The sequence below is a fragment of the Myotis davidii genome, unplaced genomic scaffold (assembly GCF_000327345.1).
Source record: "Myotis davidii unplaced genomic scaffold, ASM32734v1 scaffold196, whole genome shotgun sequence".
Taxonomy (NCBI): Eukaryota; Metazoa; Chordata; class Mammalia; order Chiroptera; family Vespertilionidae; genus Myotis; species Myotis davidii.
The window spans coordinates 1255301-1274565 of NW_006288258.1; the positions used below are offsets into that span (position 1 = coordinate 1255301).

At 41.8% G+C, this 19265-nt stretch overlaps 1 protein-coding gene across 1 annotated transcript in view; it reads left to right on the plus strand.

The window, feature by feature from the left end:
- The first annotated feature begins 7247 nt into the window (after nt 1–7247).
- Nucleotides 7248–19265, plus strand: part of SASH1 (SAM and SH3 domain containing 1) — a 217175-nt gene continuing 205157 nt past the window's right edge. Inside the window, exon 1 of the mRNA XM_006760153.2 lies at nt 7248–7325. Within this exon, the coding sequence (XP_006760216.1) occupies nt 7305–7325 (21 nt within the window). The 5' untranslated portion in view covers nt 7248–7304. The remainder of the gene's footprint in view (nt 7326–19265) is intronic.

Genomic DNA, 19265 nt, shown 5'->3' on the forward strand with positions numbered 1-19265 from the left:
TCAATCCCCAGTGTGGGGTGTGCAGGAGGCACCCTATCAATGATTCTCTCTCATCATTGATGTTTCTATCTCTCACTCTCCTTTTCCCGTCCTCTCCGAAATCAATAAAAAATATATATTTAAAAAGTATGTTTCATGAGGGTAGAGACCTTTGTCATTTTTGGATTCCCAGTGTCCAGCCCATAGTAAGTGCTCAGTTAATATATGTTAAATAAATCAAGTCTTATATGTAAGATGATGCATAGTTTAAGCTTCTGTTGTTGACCCAGTAGCTTTAATCTCGTTGCAGTATAAACAAAAGAATAATTCCTCCTCAGTCTTGACATAACCTCACACTTTGTAGGAAGGAGTCTCATACCAGATGACAATCTTTAAAATTGGAGAGACAAATTCTGTTCTTTTACATCTTTCTCCCTCTTCATAGCATCATAAAATAGTATCTAATTTCTGTAAAGATTTTATATAACTAGACAGATCTTGTACTTCTAGGAGCCAGATACTTGGCTTGATTTACCTTGAGCTCTGGATACTGAAATAATAAAAATAAATCCTGTATGTGTGAAGAAGTAAATGTGCAGTCAGTGTCATCTGTTAATGTTTTTATAAGTTTTTCCTGCATTACTTGTGATTAATTATGATTCAGCAAATAATAAGTTTAATGATGAAGGTGGTGCTGGTGATGACGTCTAGGATTATTTACTAACTCTGTACCATTCACTGTACTAAGCACTTTATTTATAAGTTAAATATAATATATATAAATAAATAAAATTCAAATATAGTTTATTGTCTCGTGTCTACTATAACATATCTAATTTATATAGTAACAATAATAATGGTTATAAGAACAGCCACAACAATGGAAATAGACAGAAAAAATAAAGCTCACTACTTTGGAAACCTTAGAAAAATAGATATGAGAATATTGATTACCAGTAATGTTCCAACTGGGCCTGATTCTCTCAGAATGTTGAGCCACATCCTGGATGTGACTAGCTCAAGACCCTGAAGCTAATAAAAAGCATTTGGGATCCAAGCCCAAGCCTTCTGATGCCAAGTCAATCCACTGTGACTATGTCTGGGAAGGCAGGATTAACCTTAGTCACAGACAAACCAGGTAGTTACAAATTGACCTACAATTCTCCAGTTGAACTCCTCAAGTGCTAGATTGAATGGCTGACTCTAGAAATTTCTTTAAAAATCTGATCCCATATTAGAAGTGGCAACAGAATTCAGGAAAGCTGTAATTGTCCATAATAACTTTCCTGAGTTACTTTATCAGATACTTACATCTCTGCCACTTGCTGAAGTTTGGTTGTCTGCAGGGAACATAAGAAGAGATTTAGATGGGATAAGAAAAGTGTTGCATAGAAATGTGACTTTTGGCAAGTTACTCCCTAAGCCTCAGTTTTCTTACCTGTAAAATGAGAATAAAAACCTATCTTAAGGAGTCCTTGAGACAATTAAGATAATGCATGCAGAGCACTTAGCATAATGTATAGAAAGTGCCCAATGTAAGCTGCTGCTATGGTTGTTGTAAGATTATCCTATATAATAAAAGAGTAATATGCAAATCGACCAAACAGTGGAACGACCGGTCACTATGATGCGGACTGACCACCAGGGGGCAGACACTCAATGCAGGAGCTGCCTCCTGGTTGTCAGCATGCTCCCACAAGGGGAGCACCACTCAGCCAGAAGCTGGGCTGATGGCTGGTGAACACAGCAGTGGTGGCAAGAGCCTTTCCCACCTCCATAGCAGCACTAAGGCTGTCTGACTAAGCTGTCAGTGGGACATCCCCCGAGGCTCCCAGACTGCGAAAGGGTGCAGGTCGGACTGAAGGACACCTCCCCTTCTCCCCCCCCACCCATGCACAAATGTCGTGCACTGAGCCTCTAGTTATTAATAACAATTTTGATGTAAAAGAAGCTGTAGACAACCGAAAGTCTTGTTTTGCTTTGTTTTGTTTTTAAAGGGAGACTGGAGACCTAGTAAGTTGCAAAAGAACATAGGTAAGGTAGCAGAGTAACTAAAAGCCCACCGATTCCATAATTCTGGATAGAGAAGGGCCTCCCATCAAGCCTCTTGGCCTCCGTGAGCTTTGGTTGGCTTATCTCTAGAAGAAAGATAATACCCACTCTCCCCACCTGGACAGATTGTCAAGGACCCACATGAGACACGTGTTTGCAAGAGCACTTTCAAAACCATCACGGGAATGTTAGGTATTGCCTTCACACACGTTCCCCTTAACAGACTGTTGTTTCAATCAAGTCAGTGGTTCTCAACCCCGGCTGCACATTAGAGTCGCCTGGAAGTTTCTAAGAATCCAGATGCTCAGGCCATACCCCAGACTAATAAAGTCAGATTCCCAAGTGATTGCAACATCTAGCCAAGGTCAAGAGTCAGGGACTAAAGTATTTCCTAAACTTGCTTGATGATAAGGGGTCCCGGGGACCCACCCTACCTACAGAATCAGCTTTCCCAGGGAAGGGGCTGGGAGTCTGCATTTTCTTTTTCTTTTTTTTAAATATATTTTATTGAGTTTTTACAGAGAGGAAAGGAGAGAGATAGAGAGTTAGAAACATCGATGAGAGAGAAATATCAATCAGCTGCCTCCTGCACACTCCCCACTGGGGATGTGCCCGCAACCAAGGTACATGCCCTTGACTGGAATCGAACCTGGGACCTCTCAGTCCGCAGGCCGATGCTCTATCCACTGAGCCAAACTGGTTTCGGCCCCAGAGTCTGCATTTTCAACAAGCACCCCAGCTGCCTCTTCTCAGCAGGCAATTATGAGAAACTGCGTTAAATCATGGTCTGCGAGCTGGAAGGGATATTGTTGAAAGTCTTCACACTTGATTCATCTCTCAGCCATGTGAAACTTTGTGATCCCTTGAACGGAGGTGAATGCGTGTTAACTATTGAGCAATCAGTCACACAGGTGTTAGCCATTTCTCTTTCTGCAGGGATCATCCCTAGCCCCTTTCTAGGGCAGGAAATCTTGACTGCAGAAAAGGCTTTCAATGTTTTGAAACTTTCCTTGATAAACAATTTGGCATGCCAAGAGAGACATCGAAAAAAAGAATTGCTTCATTTAAGAATAAATGTTTGTATGTCATGAAATAAAATAATAAACTCAGGTTTGGTGCGCACAGTGGGAATACGGCAGACAACTACGTTTTTGTTTATTCCCCTCTAAAAAGGACATTTTGCAGAGCTCTGTAAAGCCTGCTTTCTGAGGTTTAGCTCTCATGGGAAAATTAGGCAGACCAGGTTTAATGTAAATAACATGCAGAGAAGCTACTATGAAACCTGGCAAGTATGAGGGGAGGGAGGAAGTTCCTTAACTGCTCATATCCAAGTTGCAAATCTCACCTCAACTCTGATTGGCCATGGCGACAGCTATTTCCACTCCTCCTCACTATTTTGAAAGCATCAAACTCAGCCAGAACCTCTAGTCTCGAAGTTCCCACTGAACAATCTAACATTCCTTTGAAACGTTCAGTCTTGCAGAATCCCAGTTTCTCTGGGGCCACATCCACTCGCCTAGGTGGTTAACTCTAAAAAAGCTTTCCTCCTTATTTCCTGCACTGTTTGGGCCCAGCCTTTGTCTCGGCAGTGTTTGCGTCATAAATATTGTCAGTATTTACAAACTGTGTTTAGTTCTTGCTTGTTAACAAGAAAGATGCTAGAGATGGATTTTAATAAATATACAGGTTCAGACCCGGCTGGTGTGCTCAGTGGGTTGGGCATCGTCCCATGCACCGAAGAGTTGCCAATTCAGCTCCAGTCAGGGCATGTGCCCAGGTGACAGGGTTGATCCCCTGTTGGTGTGTGCAGGGAGCAACTGATCGATGTTTCACCCTCAAATCAGTATTTCCTCCCTCTCCCTCTCCCTCTCCCTGTCTCTAAAAATCACTAAAAACGTTTTTTAAAAATAAATAAATACATACATATGTAGGTTCAGAACATTTGCATTTTCCTTCAGAGTGGCTTTTTGAATCGTATTCACTTCTGAACTTTGCCAGATAAGGCATTTTGTGAGTAATGATGCTGGATCTGGTCTGAATTTTATCTTTGGAAACTCCATCAATTGCTCAGTGTAATGAGTGCTTTAATGTGCATTCACCATGTCAGTTCCTTAGCATCACCTTTTATTGTTGATAAAGTGTTTTAATAGAGAGAGTCAATGTAGCCTAACTTTTTGTGATATGAAGTCACACATTATTTCTGTATTTGTTTTTATTTGGGGGGGAAGTCCTTATGATTAATAGGAGGGGGTATTGTAAATGCTTCAAGCGGGAAGCCATGGGGGAGCTAAGAGAGTAGCAGGGCTGAACCCAGCTCTCGTGGTGGGTGAGCACACAATATCTTGAATGAGGGCCATGGGCATGCCAGGGGCGGGGGTGCCCTCCCCATCACCTGGGTTCTTTTGGTTTCTATTTTCTATTTCAAGCACTTTGTTAAGTCATTTGTATTCTATATTGCAATGTGGAGCAGGGGGAACAGAGAGATGGTAGGAATTTTTAAAAAACAGAAAATACTGCTGCTGATGGCTTTTCCCCACTGTCAGCTCATTTCCCCCAGCTCTCACATTATTTAAGTCTAGTGTCCCTGGACTTGTGTATGCGGGTGTTGGACATTTAGTAGGATACACAGTGTATGCACAATCATTGATCAGAGGATGCCAATTGGGTTAGTCCGCTAGGGCTATGGTAGCAAAGCACCACAGAAGGGTGGCTTTGACCCCAGAAATTCATTGCCACACAGTCTGGAGGCTAGATGTCCAAAACAAGGTGTCGGCAGGGTAGGTTCCTTCTGAGGGCTGTGAGGGAAGGATCTGTTCCAGGCCGCTCTTCCTAGCCCTCTTTCTATTCACATGATGTCCCCCTTTTTGTAAGAACACCAGTCATATTGGTTTAGTGCCCACCCTAATGACCTTATTTTTATTTGATTACCTCTACAGAGATCAATCTCCAAATAAGATCCCATTCCCAAGTACTGGAGTTAGAGCTTCCAGATATGAATTTGGGAGGGGGGCACAATTCAACCCATAACACCAGTATTACACATGATTAATTTTTTTTAAATGTTTATATTTTTTATCAAATCATAGCTGAGAAATTTAAATAGGTTTGTGGGGGTGGGGCTTCATTACTTTGATGGTCTTTGTAACCGTACTTCACTGGTTTATCTGAGTTCCTTCTGCAAGTTGGTGGGACTCTCCCACAGTTCTGAAAGAAAGCCTATCACGGGTTAACTGGAGATCGTTGCCAGTCTCAGGTTGTTATTACCTGGTATATGCTGAACGGCTGGTTGTAGTCTTGATTCAATGCTCCTGAGAGGCAGACTCTAAAACAGAAGCTACATCCCATGGGAAATAATTTCTCTTTTGATTATTGGGCAAGTAAGAGGATGGAGAGAGAGAGACCTACCTTGTATAGACGAGGAAATAGAAGCCTAGAAAAGGGAAAGGAGGTGGCCAAGGCCACAAGGCTAATTAGTAGCAGCCCTGGAACTAGGATTTGGACCTCTGAACTCATAATACCATGCTCTTTCCCCACACCCCGTGATCTGTCCTCCACACCTATCCCCCATCTATCAAAATTGCCCACTGCTCACTGACAACATCTGACTGTCCTCATGCCACTTAATTAAAAAAAATTTCAACTATTCCTAATAAATTTGTTAAGTAAGTACATTATTAATGCCTGTGAGCAGGGTGAGAAATGTAGAGTAATTGTTTTTCATGAAGCCTATCAAACCAAATATATGTCTAATTTGTATAAAATGGTAGGTTTCTTTAACCTTAACATTTTAGCTAAAACTTGCCTTATTAGTCATAATTGTAAAAGACGTGCTTTAAGATGGGGGGAAATGTTGTCTGAGATGTCAGCTAATGTCAGTTAGTGATTACTCTTGAAACCAAAAGAAAGGAAGGACCTTTACATTCTGTTCTACCAGGTGTTGGTCATTGCATCATAATTGATATTTGAGGCCTGAGTTTTAGAAATCACCTACCTAATTCGGCCACTCTACAAACAAAGAAACTGTGGCCTGGGCAGTGGCTTGCTCAGAGACACTCAGTTAAAGAGATCTGGGGACAGAGAGGTCCCTTCTTGTCCCATCCATAGCTCTGAACACCCCATATAATACTGCCAGTGGTTATTTATTTAGCCCATGTGAAGTCCTAGAAGTTTAATCTGGCTTCCTCATGAGGATAAGAGAAACAGTAGCCCTAGTATTCTTTGGTGGGTGACTTAATGTTTTCCCATGTCATGTAGCACTGTTAGTCGCATTTATAATATTAATTTTAAAGAATTGACTGTGTCTTCTAAATATATAATTTAATGTTACTATTCTATGACTCTTTACTAAGGTTACTTATAACTAAACTTACCTGTGTGAACTTTATGGGGAAATGGCATGCATGCTAACTTTTAATATTTTAAAGTTCTATATAAGAGCTTTTAATTAAGAGCAAAGTTCTATTTTAAAATCTTAATTTTTTCCCTTTAGATTTCTTACAAGTTAGTGGTGTTCAAAAACTCTTTTTGGAGTTATTAAATTGAGTTAAACTAGATTAAACCCCAGCTATGATTTGGGGGCTCTAAAATCCTGGCCAATAAGCCAGCCCTACAGAGTGGTCTCAGAGGTGCTCCAAGCTGTAGGTTGTCCGTGCCCTGTGAAAGCTAATTCTGCAACATTAAACTTATTGTGTTAAATTGATTTCTGGATGTTTCTCTGCGGATGTCTTGGAATAGCCCTCCCTTTCCTTTCCTTGAGCCAAGAAAACTCTGAAGCAGAACAATTCAATTTCAATTTGTGGAAAAACTATATTCCGTGTTCCAAACACAGCGCTAAGAGAGCTGTGAGGGGGGCGGGAGGGAGCCAGGGACATTGTGACCACTTTTGTATGTTACTAAAAACATCTGAATTTCTATGCAAACGCTCTGCGATGAATTTACAAGCTTTGTTCCTGCGGAGGATTTGCCTGAGAACCTCAAGAGCAAAGCCTGCTTTTGTGCCATTTGAGCGATTGTGTTATATGGTAAGCATTTGGAAGGAACCCCAAGCAGGCCTCAGGAAGCAGTTCCTGCCTCCTGACTTATCATCCCGAAGGCGATTTGTTTTAGGGTTGATAATCCCTGGGGCTACAAGAGTGTCCCACATCTGCCCCAAATTGAAAACAGATTCCCATTAAGAGCCTTACATCAGTGCTGCGGATTCATTCGATCTGAGTCAGAAAGGAAGTCGGAGAACATTCGAACATATGGCCTGATAGCAACACAGCAGCCCCTTCATGGAGGACCAAGACTGCAGGGTATGTAGGCTGTTTGTTCTCGGTTTTTCAGGCTGTCTTTCTGTAAGGAAATGTCCTTCTGCCCCTCAGGCAGGAACACGTGGGAGAGGAGATCGTGGCTTACAGGTACAGGCACTGTCCGTCTCGGGGCTTTTCGGGGCTACCCATGAATTGATCAAGATTCCGAGAGGTTAGGAGGCCTCCGCTGCTTTAAAATTTCTCAGCCAGGTTTTGCCGGGTTTTTTGTGACTTATCATTTACATACGATATATTCACATAATTATGTAGATATTTACACAAAAGTTCCCCCCTGCCAAGACTCTAAAACGGTTTTTGGGAGCCAAGAAACGTTTTTACTGTTACACAGCCAGCGCTTTTCCACCCTCTGCTTATCTGGGAAGTGATTTGAAAATATTTTCTGCACATGCTAAGAATGAAGGATGTAACTGTGGACTTCATATTCTAAGCCTCCGGGGACCAGGCTCTCTGATTAACTATTTAGCATTTAATATCCTACTGAAGTTGTCTTCTCGGCTTGCGGGACCACTTTGCTCCAGCTTCTCTGTTGCAGTATATTAGAGACTGTGAAGTTCTCTTCCTTTTTAATTGAGGAGATTAGATTCGCTCATTAAAAATGATTAGATAAAAGAAAAAGGCAGAGCGGTTATGAACCAGGGTCTGCGGTCCAGCAGCTTGAGGCAGGAGGCTGAGCCCGCAGCCTGGCTCCTGGGCCCTCTGGCTCCTCTCGCTTCTGGACTCGGCTTTAGTGAGTGGAGGCCTTTCGGGGATACTTCCAGAAGTCTGTTCTGCTCACCGTCTTCTCAGAGAAGCTGAGAAAGTTGATAGCCGGTAGATACTTGTTGAATGAAAATAAAATTAGGAAACAGAATCCTAGAAGAAACATCTGAACATATTGAGCTAGCGAGCCTCTCTTTGGGTCAATTTCCACTCACCTTCTTGGTAAGGTTGACACCCTAAGTGGAGAATAGAGGGCGATGGGTAATGGAGAGAAAAATGCCAGTCAGAGTGACTGCATACAGTATGTGATTGCATGGCTGTGGTGTTCATGGGTGAGGGTCTCTGAAAGAGGAGTGTTGAGAGGTCGCAGGCATGCCCTGCCAGCACGAGCAGGAGGCTGAGGGAGGCTGGTCCCCGAGAAATGGGGCAAACACAGCTGGCCGCCCTCCCTTCCTTTCGGAGCAGCTGTGCTCATCAAAACTGTGCTGATGCTACAAAGCCTGTTCTTGCGGCCTGTGTTCCCCCTGGTTTCAGAAACAATACATTCAGGACAGCCCAGTTGGCAGGTAAGATCCTCAGTCCAAATGCCAAAATGCTGTTCCCTCTTGACGGGTTGCCCACAGTTCTTGAAAGAAGGAAGGTTTTTCAGATGCCAAAAACTGCCCGCAAACTGTGCCATGGGACTCTGCCCTCTTAATCCCAGCAAAACAGAGGCTTCCTTTTAGAAAAGGAAGCACATTTGGGGTTTTGTGCTGCAGGATGCAAAATGATGTATTGATCAACTCAGACAGAAAGGGGAATTATCAGGCTTAGAAACGTCGCTTCTGTCCAATCTAACGAGACGGGCAAATGAGCCTTGAGATCTATGGAAACGGTTCCAGTTCCAACCAGCTTCCTCTTTGGGAGGGTGTGTGTGTGTGTGTGTGTGTGTGTGTGTGTGTGTGTACACATATATTTAACTAACCTTCTTAATCTCAACCCCAGATGTGAGGGAAGAAAAAAGTGTTGCAGAAATTGCTACGGTGAAATCCATATCATAAATTTAACTATTACCTCAAATAAAATCCACCTCCAAATATCCCCCTGCCACATTTTGAGTACCAAAATACACGTCTTCATTTAGAGAATGTCCTCTTCCCCTGCCCCATTTTTGAACATCAGGCGTGTCGCTGAGGGCAGTGCCACCGTGCCAGCTCACGGCCTATTGCTCTCCACAAGCTTTGTAAGCCATTGTTTGGGATTCAGAACACACTGTCCCTCAGAAACAAGGTTGGGCTCCCAGCTCAATTCCTGAATGCAAATTTATCACCAAATACCCATCCTCAGTGCTTTGTCTCCTTCCTCTCTCTCCCACAATACTCTATGGAGTCCCAGCAAATTATTTGCATATACTCCTCTACTTGTGCTTTCTTTTACCTGGAATGTCTCCCTCCACTTCTGGTTCCTGGCAACTTCTTCATTAGTTCAAAGATTAACACAATTAAAACTCCTATGTACTGTCTCAGTTAAACTCCCACCTCTCTCCTCCCTTAGCCACAAACTCCCCATAAGAGAATTTTGGACACAACTTCAGGTGGTTTCTTCACAGGCCTTCCACAGTGCCAGGATTCTGAGTTTAACATTTTTCCCCTAGGAAATGTTAGCAATTTTCCTCCCACCTCTCTGTAACACCTTGTAAGTACCATCATGTATTTCATTTGAGACATTATATTATAGTGTTTGATTTACATGTTGTCCCCTTTCCGAGGCTGAGAACTCCTTAAAGATGGAGATTTCCTCAGAACTTATTACAGTGCCTGTAACATAGCAAATAATTAATCAAAGAATGGATGGATAGATGATTAGATGGATGTCTTTGAATGGATGAATATGTGATTGGATGGATAGATCAATGAATAGAGGGATGACTGGCTGGATGTATGGATGTATGGATGTATGGATGGATGGAGTGAGTGAATGATTGTTGTAGAAAAAGTTGGTTTCTTTACAGAAAGGTGAAGAGATATATAGACATTTCTATGGAATTCTGAATGAGAGTTTTAAGGGCATGCTATTGTTGGAATTTGAACATTATTACTGCTTCCACTGTTATGTGATGATAGAATTTTGAGCAGTGGGAAGAAAATTGAGTTTATGGAAGAACATCTGGGTTTTAACTCTATCTCTCCACTTTGTAGTGATATGGTCAAGGGAAAGGTACTTACCTCTCCATTTTGCTTTTCTCCTTCTGTAAGATAGGAGTTATATGTACCTTTGAGGAATTGTTGTAAGGATAAAATGATAATCCATCTAAAAGATCTAACCTAGTGCTTCACCCATGCAAGGCAGACGATCGGTGGTAGTAAAATATTTATCTAAATCTGAAATGCCAGACATTGGACTTTGAGACCAGAAAAAGGAGGGCCCGTCTGTCCAGCTCTGGATTCACTCCCATTGCAAGTTGCCCTCTTCATTGTGACACAGCATGTCAGTAGCATGGCTTACCTGTTATCACCCACTTCCCATATCACTTGGGTGATAAAAATAAAATAAAATAAACTTAGGTGTGTGAAAGAAAAGAAGAAGAGGGTTCCAGAGATTTGTGGGTAAATATAATAAACAAATTTCCCAGAGTAGAATTAAGTAATCTGTGAAGGAGGAAGAGAGAACGTTGGACATACAAGGGGAAAAAAGAAAGGAAAACAGGAACAGAGAAAGCTATTTGGTGGCAGGTAGTGGCAAAAGGGAAGGAAGAGAGGAGAACTCACATTGTTGGAAAATTGCACTTCCAGGATTGTAAAAGGAGCAACTATTAATTTACATATATATTGGCAAGTGCATGCCTGTGCACCTGTAACCCAAAGAGTGCCTTGTATAATTTCAAGCACTTCATATAAGTAATTGTGATAGGACTCCATTCCTAACTAATGCTTAATATCCCATGTACCAGGTGCCAGGCACTGCTCTAAGCTCTTTTCACAGATTAACTCATGTTATCCTCACAACAACCCTGTAAGGGAGATACACAGGATTTTTATTTTACTGACAGGGACAAAGGGCACACAATTTGTCACATCACTGGGACATGCGGGAGCCAGTGTCTGAGCCCTGGCAGTCTGGCCCCAGAGTCTGCACCCTTCACACGTCCACTAATGCGGATGTCCCCACAGCACTGTAAAGGCCACTTCAGTGAACGTCTCTATGGATATAATTTACAAAGTACAGTTTTAATGCCTGAAAAGTTAGAATGGTGGAATTTAATGGTGTGGGGGGACACTTGGTTCATTATACCCCCCACCCCCAGCCCTTCTGGGAGTGTGCAGGGCAAGTCAGCCTCAGGATCACTAGTCAGCAACTCTGGGATAGACACGGGGCGGGGCCAGAGATCCTAGCCCCAGGCATAGCACCAAGGGGGCATTAACCCCTTCCCCGGCAGAAACGTGTACACTCGTTTTCACAAAATGTTCTTTTTCAGTCGTCGACGAGTATACTAAGAAAATATGGTAAAAAAAAATATGGTTTATAGGAAGACGAGTTACAAACTGTTTTCATAACCAGCATCAAAAATACTATATAGAACCAAAATAAAAAAATTAGTCTGAAAAAGAAATGGAATTCTAAAAAAGTTATTCCTGAAAGTTTAGACATTATTATGTTGACACTCCAGTAGTTTTCCAAATATGAAAATAGGATGGTTGTACTTTGTTTTTTGAAAAAGAATCCATTGTTTCCCCCTTTTTAAAAAGAAAAAAAGAAAAAAAAAGGCAGTCTTTGAGCACTCGTGCCCTGTTTCCTAGATTGGGTGTGACACATCCGTATGTTCTAAAATAATTACTCTTACACTACCCCTGAGCTACACTCCTCCCAATTTGTTCTGAGCAAACTGATTGCATTTTCTCCTATCAAAAGGAGAGACATGTGTAAATAGTTGGCACACTTCACAAATTTCACAAATTCTGATCTGAGGAGGTATTAGGCAACCAGAAAGAATGTCAATTCCCCCCTCTTCTACCTGTTTGAATTATTACAAGTATTTCTATAATTAATACAATCACTATGCAAGTGCTACAAAGTTATCTTAGTCTCTGGCTATTTTAGCCATTCCTATTTTGAGCCATTTGCATGCACCACTGATGTTCAAGGGCATGGCTTTTGAATGAACAGGTAGGTAGGCTCATTGGAGAGGTTGTCAGAAGTTGGACCTGTCTCCGGTACATCCCCTCAATGACCCACCTTTGACTGTGGAGAACAGGAAAAATAGTATTTGACACCAAAAATCATAGACATTAGGAGCCACTAGGAGCCCCAGTCTCCTCCTTGGATGGCAGTGGAGGGAGAGGAAGGAAAGGAGGGAGAGGTGGTAGTAATTGGATTGGCTAGGTCTTTGTCTCCACTTTTTTCTCATTACAGTCTGGCTGGAGAACATCTCACCCAAAAGCCTGTTCATGTAAAATTCAATCCCCTTTGGAGCATTTCTGCATCTGTTCAGGTGTCCTGGAAATAAACATTAAATTCAATTAAATTTTAATTTCATTTAAACTCTGAATAAAGGGCTTTACATAAACTGACTAAAAAGAGCTTAATTATCCAAAAGTAGGTCAAATAGAAAAAGGCCTTTTCAAGTACCCAAATTAATCCCATCATTTTTTTAAACCCTGCAAGTTCAATAAATGCCTATTAGAAATACAAAATTGAGTTAGATGTGCTCTTAAAGGAAGTTATATTTTTAATTATTAAGCTGTTCCAAAATGTCAACAAAAAAATGGGGCACTAAATTATGTCCAGATTCTTAAAAGGAGGTTGAATTTTAAGCAAGTGCTTACAATCTGATTTCTGGTGCCTCTATCTTAAATAGGAACAAAGGATCATCAGACAATAAAGAAAGCTGTGGGCATGAAAGACAGATACCTACACAGATGAGTGGGAAAATGAACTCCAAGGCAACAGAGACAACTCATGGGACAGAATTGCATCCAAAATATACAATGATTATTCTATGAGATACAATGGGGGGGAAAAAGTAAAAAAATACAATAAAGCCATCCAGAGAGGCTCAGTGGTTGAGTGTTGATCTACGAACCATGGAGGTCATGGTTCGATTCCCGGTCAGGGCACGTGCCCAGTTTGCAGGCTCAATCCCCAGTGTAGGGTGTGCAGGAGGCATCTGATCAATGATTCTCTCTCATCATTGATGTTTCTATCTCTCTCTCCATCTCCCTTCCTCTCTGAAATCAATAAAAATATATTTTAAGAACAACAAAAAAAAAGAATAAAATAAAAAGGGAATATTCTGAAAGCAAAAACAACCAATAGAAGGCTCAGAAAATACAGCTAAGGAAGTCTGTCCGAACCAAGTAGGAAACAGGTCAGAGTCGGTTTCACTCCAGAAATTAGATGACCAGGCCAATAGATCAACTGTCTAAATAATAAAAACTCTAGAAAGAAAGAACTGGAAAAAAAAGCAAAATGAAAGAAATCAATGAAATAATACAAAATTTCCCAGAAGTGAAAGGCATGAGTTTCCTGATTAGAAAGACCCACCTAGCACCCAGCATAGAGAATAAGGCACATCATTGTGAAATTTAAGAACACTGGAATGAACTGAATATCCTCAAAGCTGCCAGAAACAAAGGAAGGTCACATAAAGCCTCAGGGGTCTGGGTGCACTGACTTCTCAGTAGGAACATCGGAAGCCAGGAAGCAGTAACTTCCAAATTCTGAGGTGCACATGATTTCTGACCTAGAAACTAGTGTGGGGTGGACGACACCTATATGAGATCAAAACACACATATCACTTGCAGCCCTTCTCAGCAAGCTCTGGGAAGATGTGCTCCACCAAAATGAGGGAATAAGCAAGGTGCAACCAACCCAGAATGGGGCTCCAGAGGGAACAGCTCCAAAAAGGAAAGAAGTGAAACTGATCAATGGATGGGTGGGTTCTACCATGTTGCAGGGTGTTTTATATTCTATCAGAAAGTTTTTAGCAGAATAATGGACATGTACACAGAAAAGGAGGCAATTAAAAAAGAAAACTCTAAGAAAGAGCAGGTCTTTGCTGCCTAACGCAGGACTTCTCCAGAATTCTGACCTTGAACTTCTCAGAACTATCCTTCCTAGCCCTCCTTCACGGTGTCACATCAGCCCTGGAGCTGCCTTTTATCCTTCACCAGCCTCTGCTCCAGCATTCTAGCGCCTGTTTCTCAGAGGACCCAAACTAACATGGACATTATAGCAGGAGGATAGAAGAAGGAAAAATGGGGTGGATAGGGGGTCCAGGATGGAATGGTAGATCATTATCTTTCATTTTAGAAAGCCAATAATAATGTCTACATGTCCATAATGGGGAGAGGGAGGGAGCATAAGAAATAGCAGGATAAGCACATGATTTAGAAATGAGGAAGACAGCCCTGGCCAATTTGGCTCAGTGGATAGAGTTCCGGCCTGCAGACAGAAGGGAGCCAGGTTCGATTACAGTCAAGGGCATATGCCTGGGTTATGGGCTCCATCCCCAGTGTGGGGTGTGCAGGAGGCAGCCAATCAATGATTATCTCTCATCATTGATGTTTCTCTCCTTTTTCTCTTCCTATCTGAAATCAATGAAAATATATTTTTAAAAAAAGAAATGAGGGAGACAATGCCACAAACAAACAAAAGCACTAAAAGAGCTAAGAGTAGTTGTGTCAGAGAAGGAAGATGAAGAAACTGTGTGTGAGAGAGGAGAGTAATGCCTTGAGTACTATTTGACATCAGAATTTTTGCTTAAGTTCTGTCTAAATATAAGTATGATAGAAAGCATAGAGGTGCTCTTTATCAAGCATAGATATATCAAACTTTGATGTACGTATATTTTAAATATATTTATTTTTAAATTTTTATTGAATTTATTGGGGTGACATTAAAAGTATATAGGTTTCAGGTACAATTCTATAATATATCTTCTGTATATGATATCATATGTTCACCACCCCAAGTCAAACATCTTTAAATATATATTTTAAAATATATAAAGATATATATCAAACGTAGACAAATACCTTTATATATATATGTATATATATATATATATTAAAATTTTTATCTGCTTTAAATATGTATTTTTTTAAATATGTTAGTACATATATATCTACTTAAAGGTGTTTGATCAAGATTGTGGTGAGGAGTCGGATGTGGTGCCTTTTCCTTGGGTGCCTCCCCCTGAAATCTACAGCCCGAGGCTGACCCCCCTCCCAGTTCCCCTCTCCTGGTCCTTAGAACCTCGTGCAGCCTCGGCTTCAAAACACAGCTCGTTTTTCTGCAGAGAGGACACAGCTAGAGTTGTATCCAGGGAGCACCAGCAGACAGGGAAAGACACCCGAAAAAATCCAAACCAACCGCTTCCCAACTTTATCCAGGGACCCCACTCCACTAGGCTTTCTGGGCTTGCAGCTGAGCCTGGTTCACTTCTTCCTTAGACATCAGCAGCTGGTTAACTAGTCCAGGACTTTCCTCCTGCATGACTGACTAGGCTGAATAAAGACGAGCAACATTTAGAAGAAAGAGATGATTGCAAAGCAGCTCCATCCTCCTCCTCACCCCCACCCCACCAGCAGCTGTGGCTGCTATCCTGCAGCCCCCTGGGCCCTGCGACAGCTGCCACCCAGGCCTCCTGGACTCCTGCCACATACCTTCCGCAGGGAGCTCGGAATGCAGACAAGGACACTGTGGGGAGGCAAGTGTGTGTGTGTGTGTGTGTGTGTGTGTGTGTGTGTGTTTATACACACTCTCATCATTTACTCACATAATCATAGCTCTTTCCTACGTGGTCAGAAGCTTGTGTATCAACCTGGGTCTCATACTGGGCTTTCTTGATCTACATCTAGTCTTGGAATAGATGAGACAACCTAGGAAACACTGAGTTGTTTGGAGGGGAAATTATTCTCTCTACATATTTTTTTAAAGTGCAGTAAAAAGTGGGTACCAGGATGAACCATGAACTCCAAAATGCCCAATAACCTGTGGGTTAACTACATTTTTTTAAGGAATGGCAGTACCAACTCAGGCCAGGAGACAGAAGTCATTCCAATTGCAAATATAGGAGCCTGCCAGATTTTCCATTAGAAGAACCAATAGGCAGGCTATTTTTTATTATTTTCCCATTATATAAAAGTAATCCACTTTGCCCTAGTTGGTTTGACTCAGTGGATAGAGTGTCGGCCTGTGGACTGAAGAGTCCCGGGTTCGATTCTGGTCAAGGGCACATGCTCGGGTTGGGAGCTCAGTCTTGAAACCAATAAAAAATATGTTTAAAAAAATAAAAGTAATCCACACTCAATTGTATAAAATTAAAACTTGGAAACAGGTGCAAAGGGGCCATAATTGTGCAACACAGAGGCACCCACTATTTGCTGTGTTTTCTTTCAGTCGTTTTTCCCAGCTTTTCCAAAGCTTTGAAATTTTTTTATTTTATGGACAATTTCATAAACTTTTTCCAATTAAAATTTCATCAAATGCACTTCCTCATACTATTAAAAAAACTCTTTGTAAGCATCTTTTTTTTTTTTAAGACCGTGTAATACTCCAGTTCATGGTGTGGCATAATTTGCCCAATAATTCTTCTTTGTTAGGCTTTTAAAATGATTTCAAGATTTTCAAATTACAATGTTGTGATGAACTCTTAGCATATAAATTTGTCCTCATTTCAGATAATTTCCTCAGAATAGATTCCCAGAAATGGAGCTGCTCAGTCAAATGATATGAACATTTTTAAGGCTAAATAAATATTTTTAGGCAGATTGTGAAATTTTTGGTTCAATGTTTAATAATATTCAGATTTTGTAGACCAAAATGTATAAACCATCAAGTGCATGCCCATGGTCCAGCTTAAGAAAGCATATTATTTCTACATCTAAAGCCACTCCACACCTCTTTCCTATCATATCTCCCTCCCTCCCTCCCCTTCAGAGTTACCTGTTGTTCTGAATTTGTATTGTCACAGATTTTTTAAGGAACAGAACTTCAAGAATATAGAGTCTTTTGTTAGAGAACACAAGAGAGGAAGATTTAGAGATAGAGGGGAAAGGAAGAAGAAGAGGAAGAGGGAGAGAGAGAGGGAGGAGAGAGAGAAAGAGAGAGAGAAGGAGAAAAAGAGAGAGAGATTGAGATTGAGATTGAGATTGACTTGTTTGGCCTGAACCATATGCCCTGGAGTAATGTTCTGAGGAAATAGGAGGCAAAGTCAAGCAGCTTGGTGTCTGATCTATCTTATATTTGTGGGACGCCCATAGGAGAAAGGCCATTCACTCACAGATGTGATGTTACGTCCTCCCCCACCACCCACCCTTCTCCATAGGTTTCAGACACAATTGTTGAGCAACGTAGCCAGGCCTTCGATACGGCAGCCTGCACTTGAATCCAGCCTCTCTGGCCTTAGAAAACTCACCTAACCATTTCTAAAGTCCCTGGAACATGAGGATGAAGCTAATTTTGTGGCACAGGTTAGGTGAGAGAGGCATCTAGCACCCTCCTGAGTATATAATACTACTTTATAGTGTGTGCCTGATGTTTGGGGGCCCAAGGAAAGTCAGTTCCCTGAGTGGAATCCAGCGAACCCTTTACAAGTTTTTGCTGAGGGCGTGGTATTGACATTACACTTGTTGTTTTTCAAAAAGCAGTGAGAAACTATGTTTTTTCTTCTTTCCACAATTTTCCTTGGGTTCCAAGATGTTCAGGGTAGGGTTTCATACAGGTAATTTCAGCAAAAGTTTTTCCCCCCTTTCTTTACTTTTCAACTGAAAAGTGAAATGGTCTGAGCATGTATCATATCGACAACCCTGAACTTACTTTTCTTATGTTCTAACCATTTGAGCAAAGAGGCTCCAACAGTTCACAGTCCAAAACACCTAATGAAGGTGGTCAGATTCTGGATAATGGGTTTGGTGGCCTATGATGAGCAGCTGCCTCAGATTCTTTCTCTAGTACCTGAACCTCTGCGTGCTTATATGGGCGAGAGCTTGGAGGGGGTGTATGAGTTAGGGTGAAGTTTAGCTCTAGAAGAAACCTTCATAATAATCTAGTGCTAGTCCATGATGGTTAACTTTCTTGCATCAGGAGCATCTTTTTAACATGATTCTCTCCTGAAGAACATGTCCTCCTTCTAAAAAGTGCACATACGTACATTCACATAAAATGTTAACAAACATCAAGGGATCTGAGACCTCCCCAAAGCCGACTCATGCATCCTCCACTGAGAAATTCTGGTCTTGTTAGGGGACTGAGAGATCCAGGGACATGCCCATGGTCACACCAATGGTTAACAGTAGAGGCAGCACTACAACCCAGGTGTCCTATGCCACCTGCCTCCTTTCCACCTGCTGTTAGAGGCAGCATGCTGTCCTGAGAGCCCACTGGGAGGTCCAAGGTCAGATTTCAGGTCTGGCCATGAGTGCAGGTGCTGGCCTTGCCCCAGTCTCTGGTGCCATCAGGATGAGCTGAAGTCCCAGGGCACACTCCTTTCTCCTCAAGGTGGTGTGGCCCACCCAAAACCATTCCTTAAGAAGCCTGTCCCTCATGCCTTCTTAGGATGCGTACGGCAATGGTGTGGTGCCAGTGGTCCAATGTGATCCTTCCTCCACTGCTGAAATCACCAGTGTGGTTGGGGTCAAGGGCTCCTGAACCCCTGAAAAACCCAGCAGGGTAGGAACAAATATTTAGAATCTGCTAGCCCATTACCATCAAGTATTCTAATCGCTGCTCCCATCTTTGGTGTCCACCCCACCCACCTTCTGGGAGTGCTTTAGACCTTTTCCAGACTCCTTTGGGATGTGCACACCTGCTGCCCCCTGCAATGCCCCATAACATTCATCAGCAAGGCAACTTGCTATTCCTGAGTGGTTCAGTCTGTATGAAGTCAGTGGTAATGCTTTCTTGAATGTCTGTATTAGTATTTAAAATTGTTTTATCTTGGGTCTGTTTTTCAAACGGAATTTTCCTTCATTTCCTGCTTTGTGTGCATGTGTGCATGTAATTTGTGTGTGTGTGTGTGTGTGTGTGTGTGCGTGTGTTTATTCCTCTGTTGTTTGCAACCCTCCCAGTTGGGGATCATTTGTAAATTTAGTTAATGAGCATTTAACACATTCTCTTTGATGAAGCTGTTAAAGCTGGCATCCCACCAGACACCTCCCCCTCTCCCAAGCATTTGTGTTTACCTATTCTTAACTACTTAGTTATGGTTTCTTCTTTGTTGGCACAATATCAAACTAAAATTT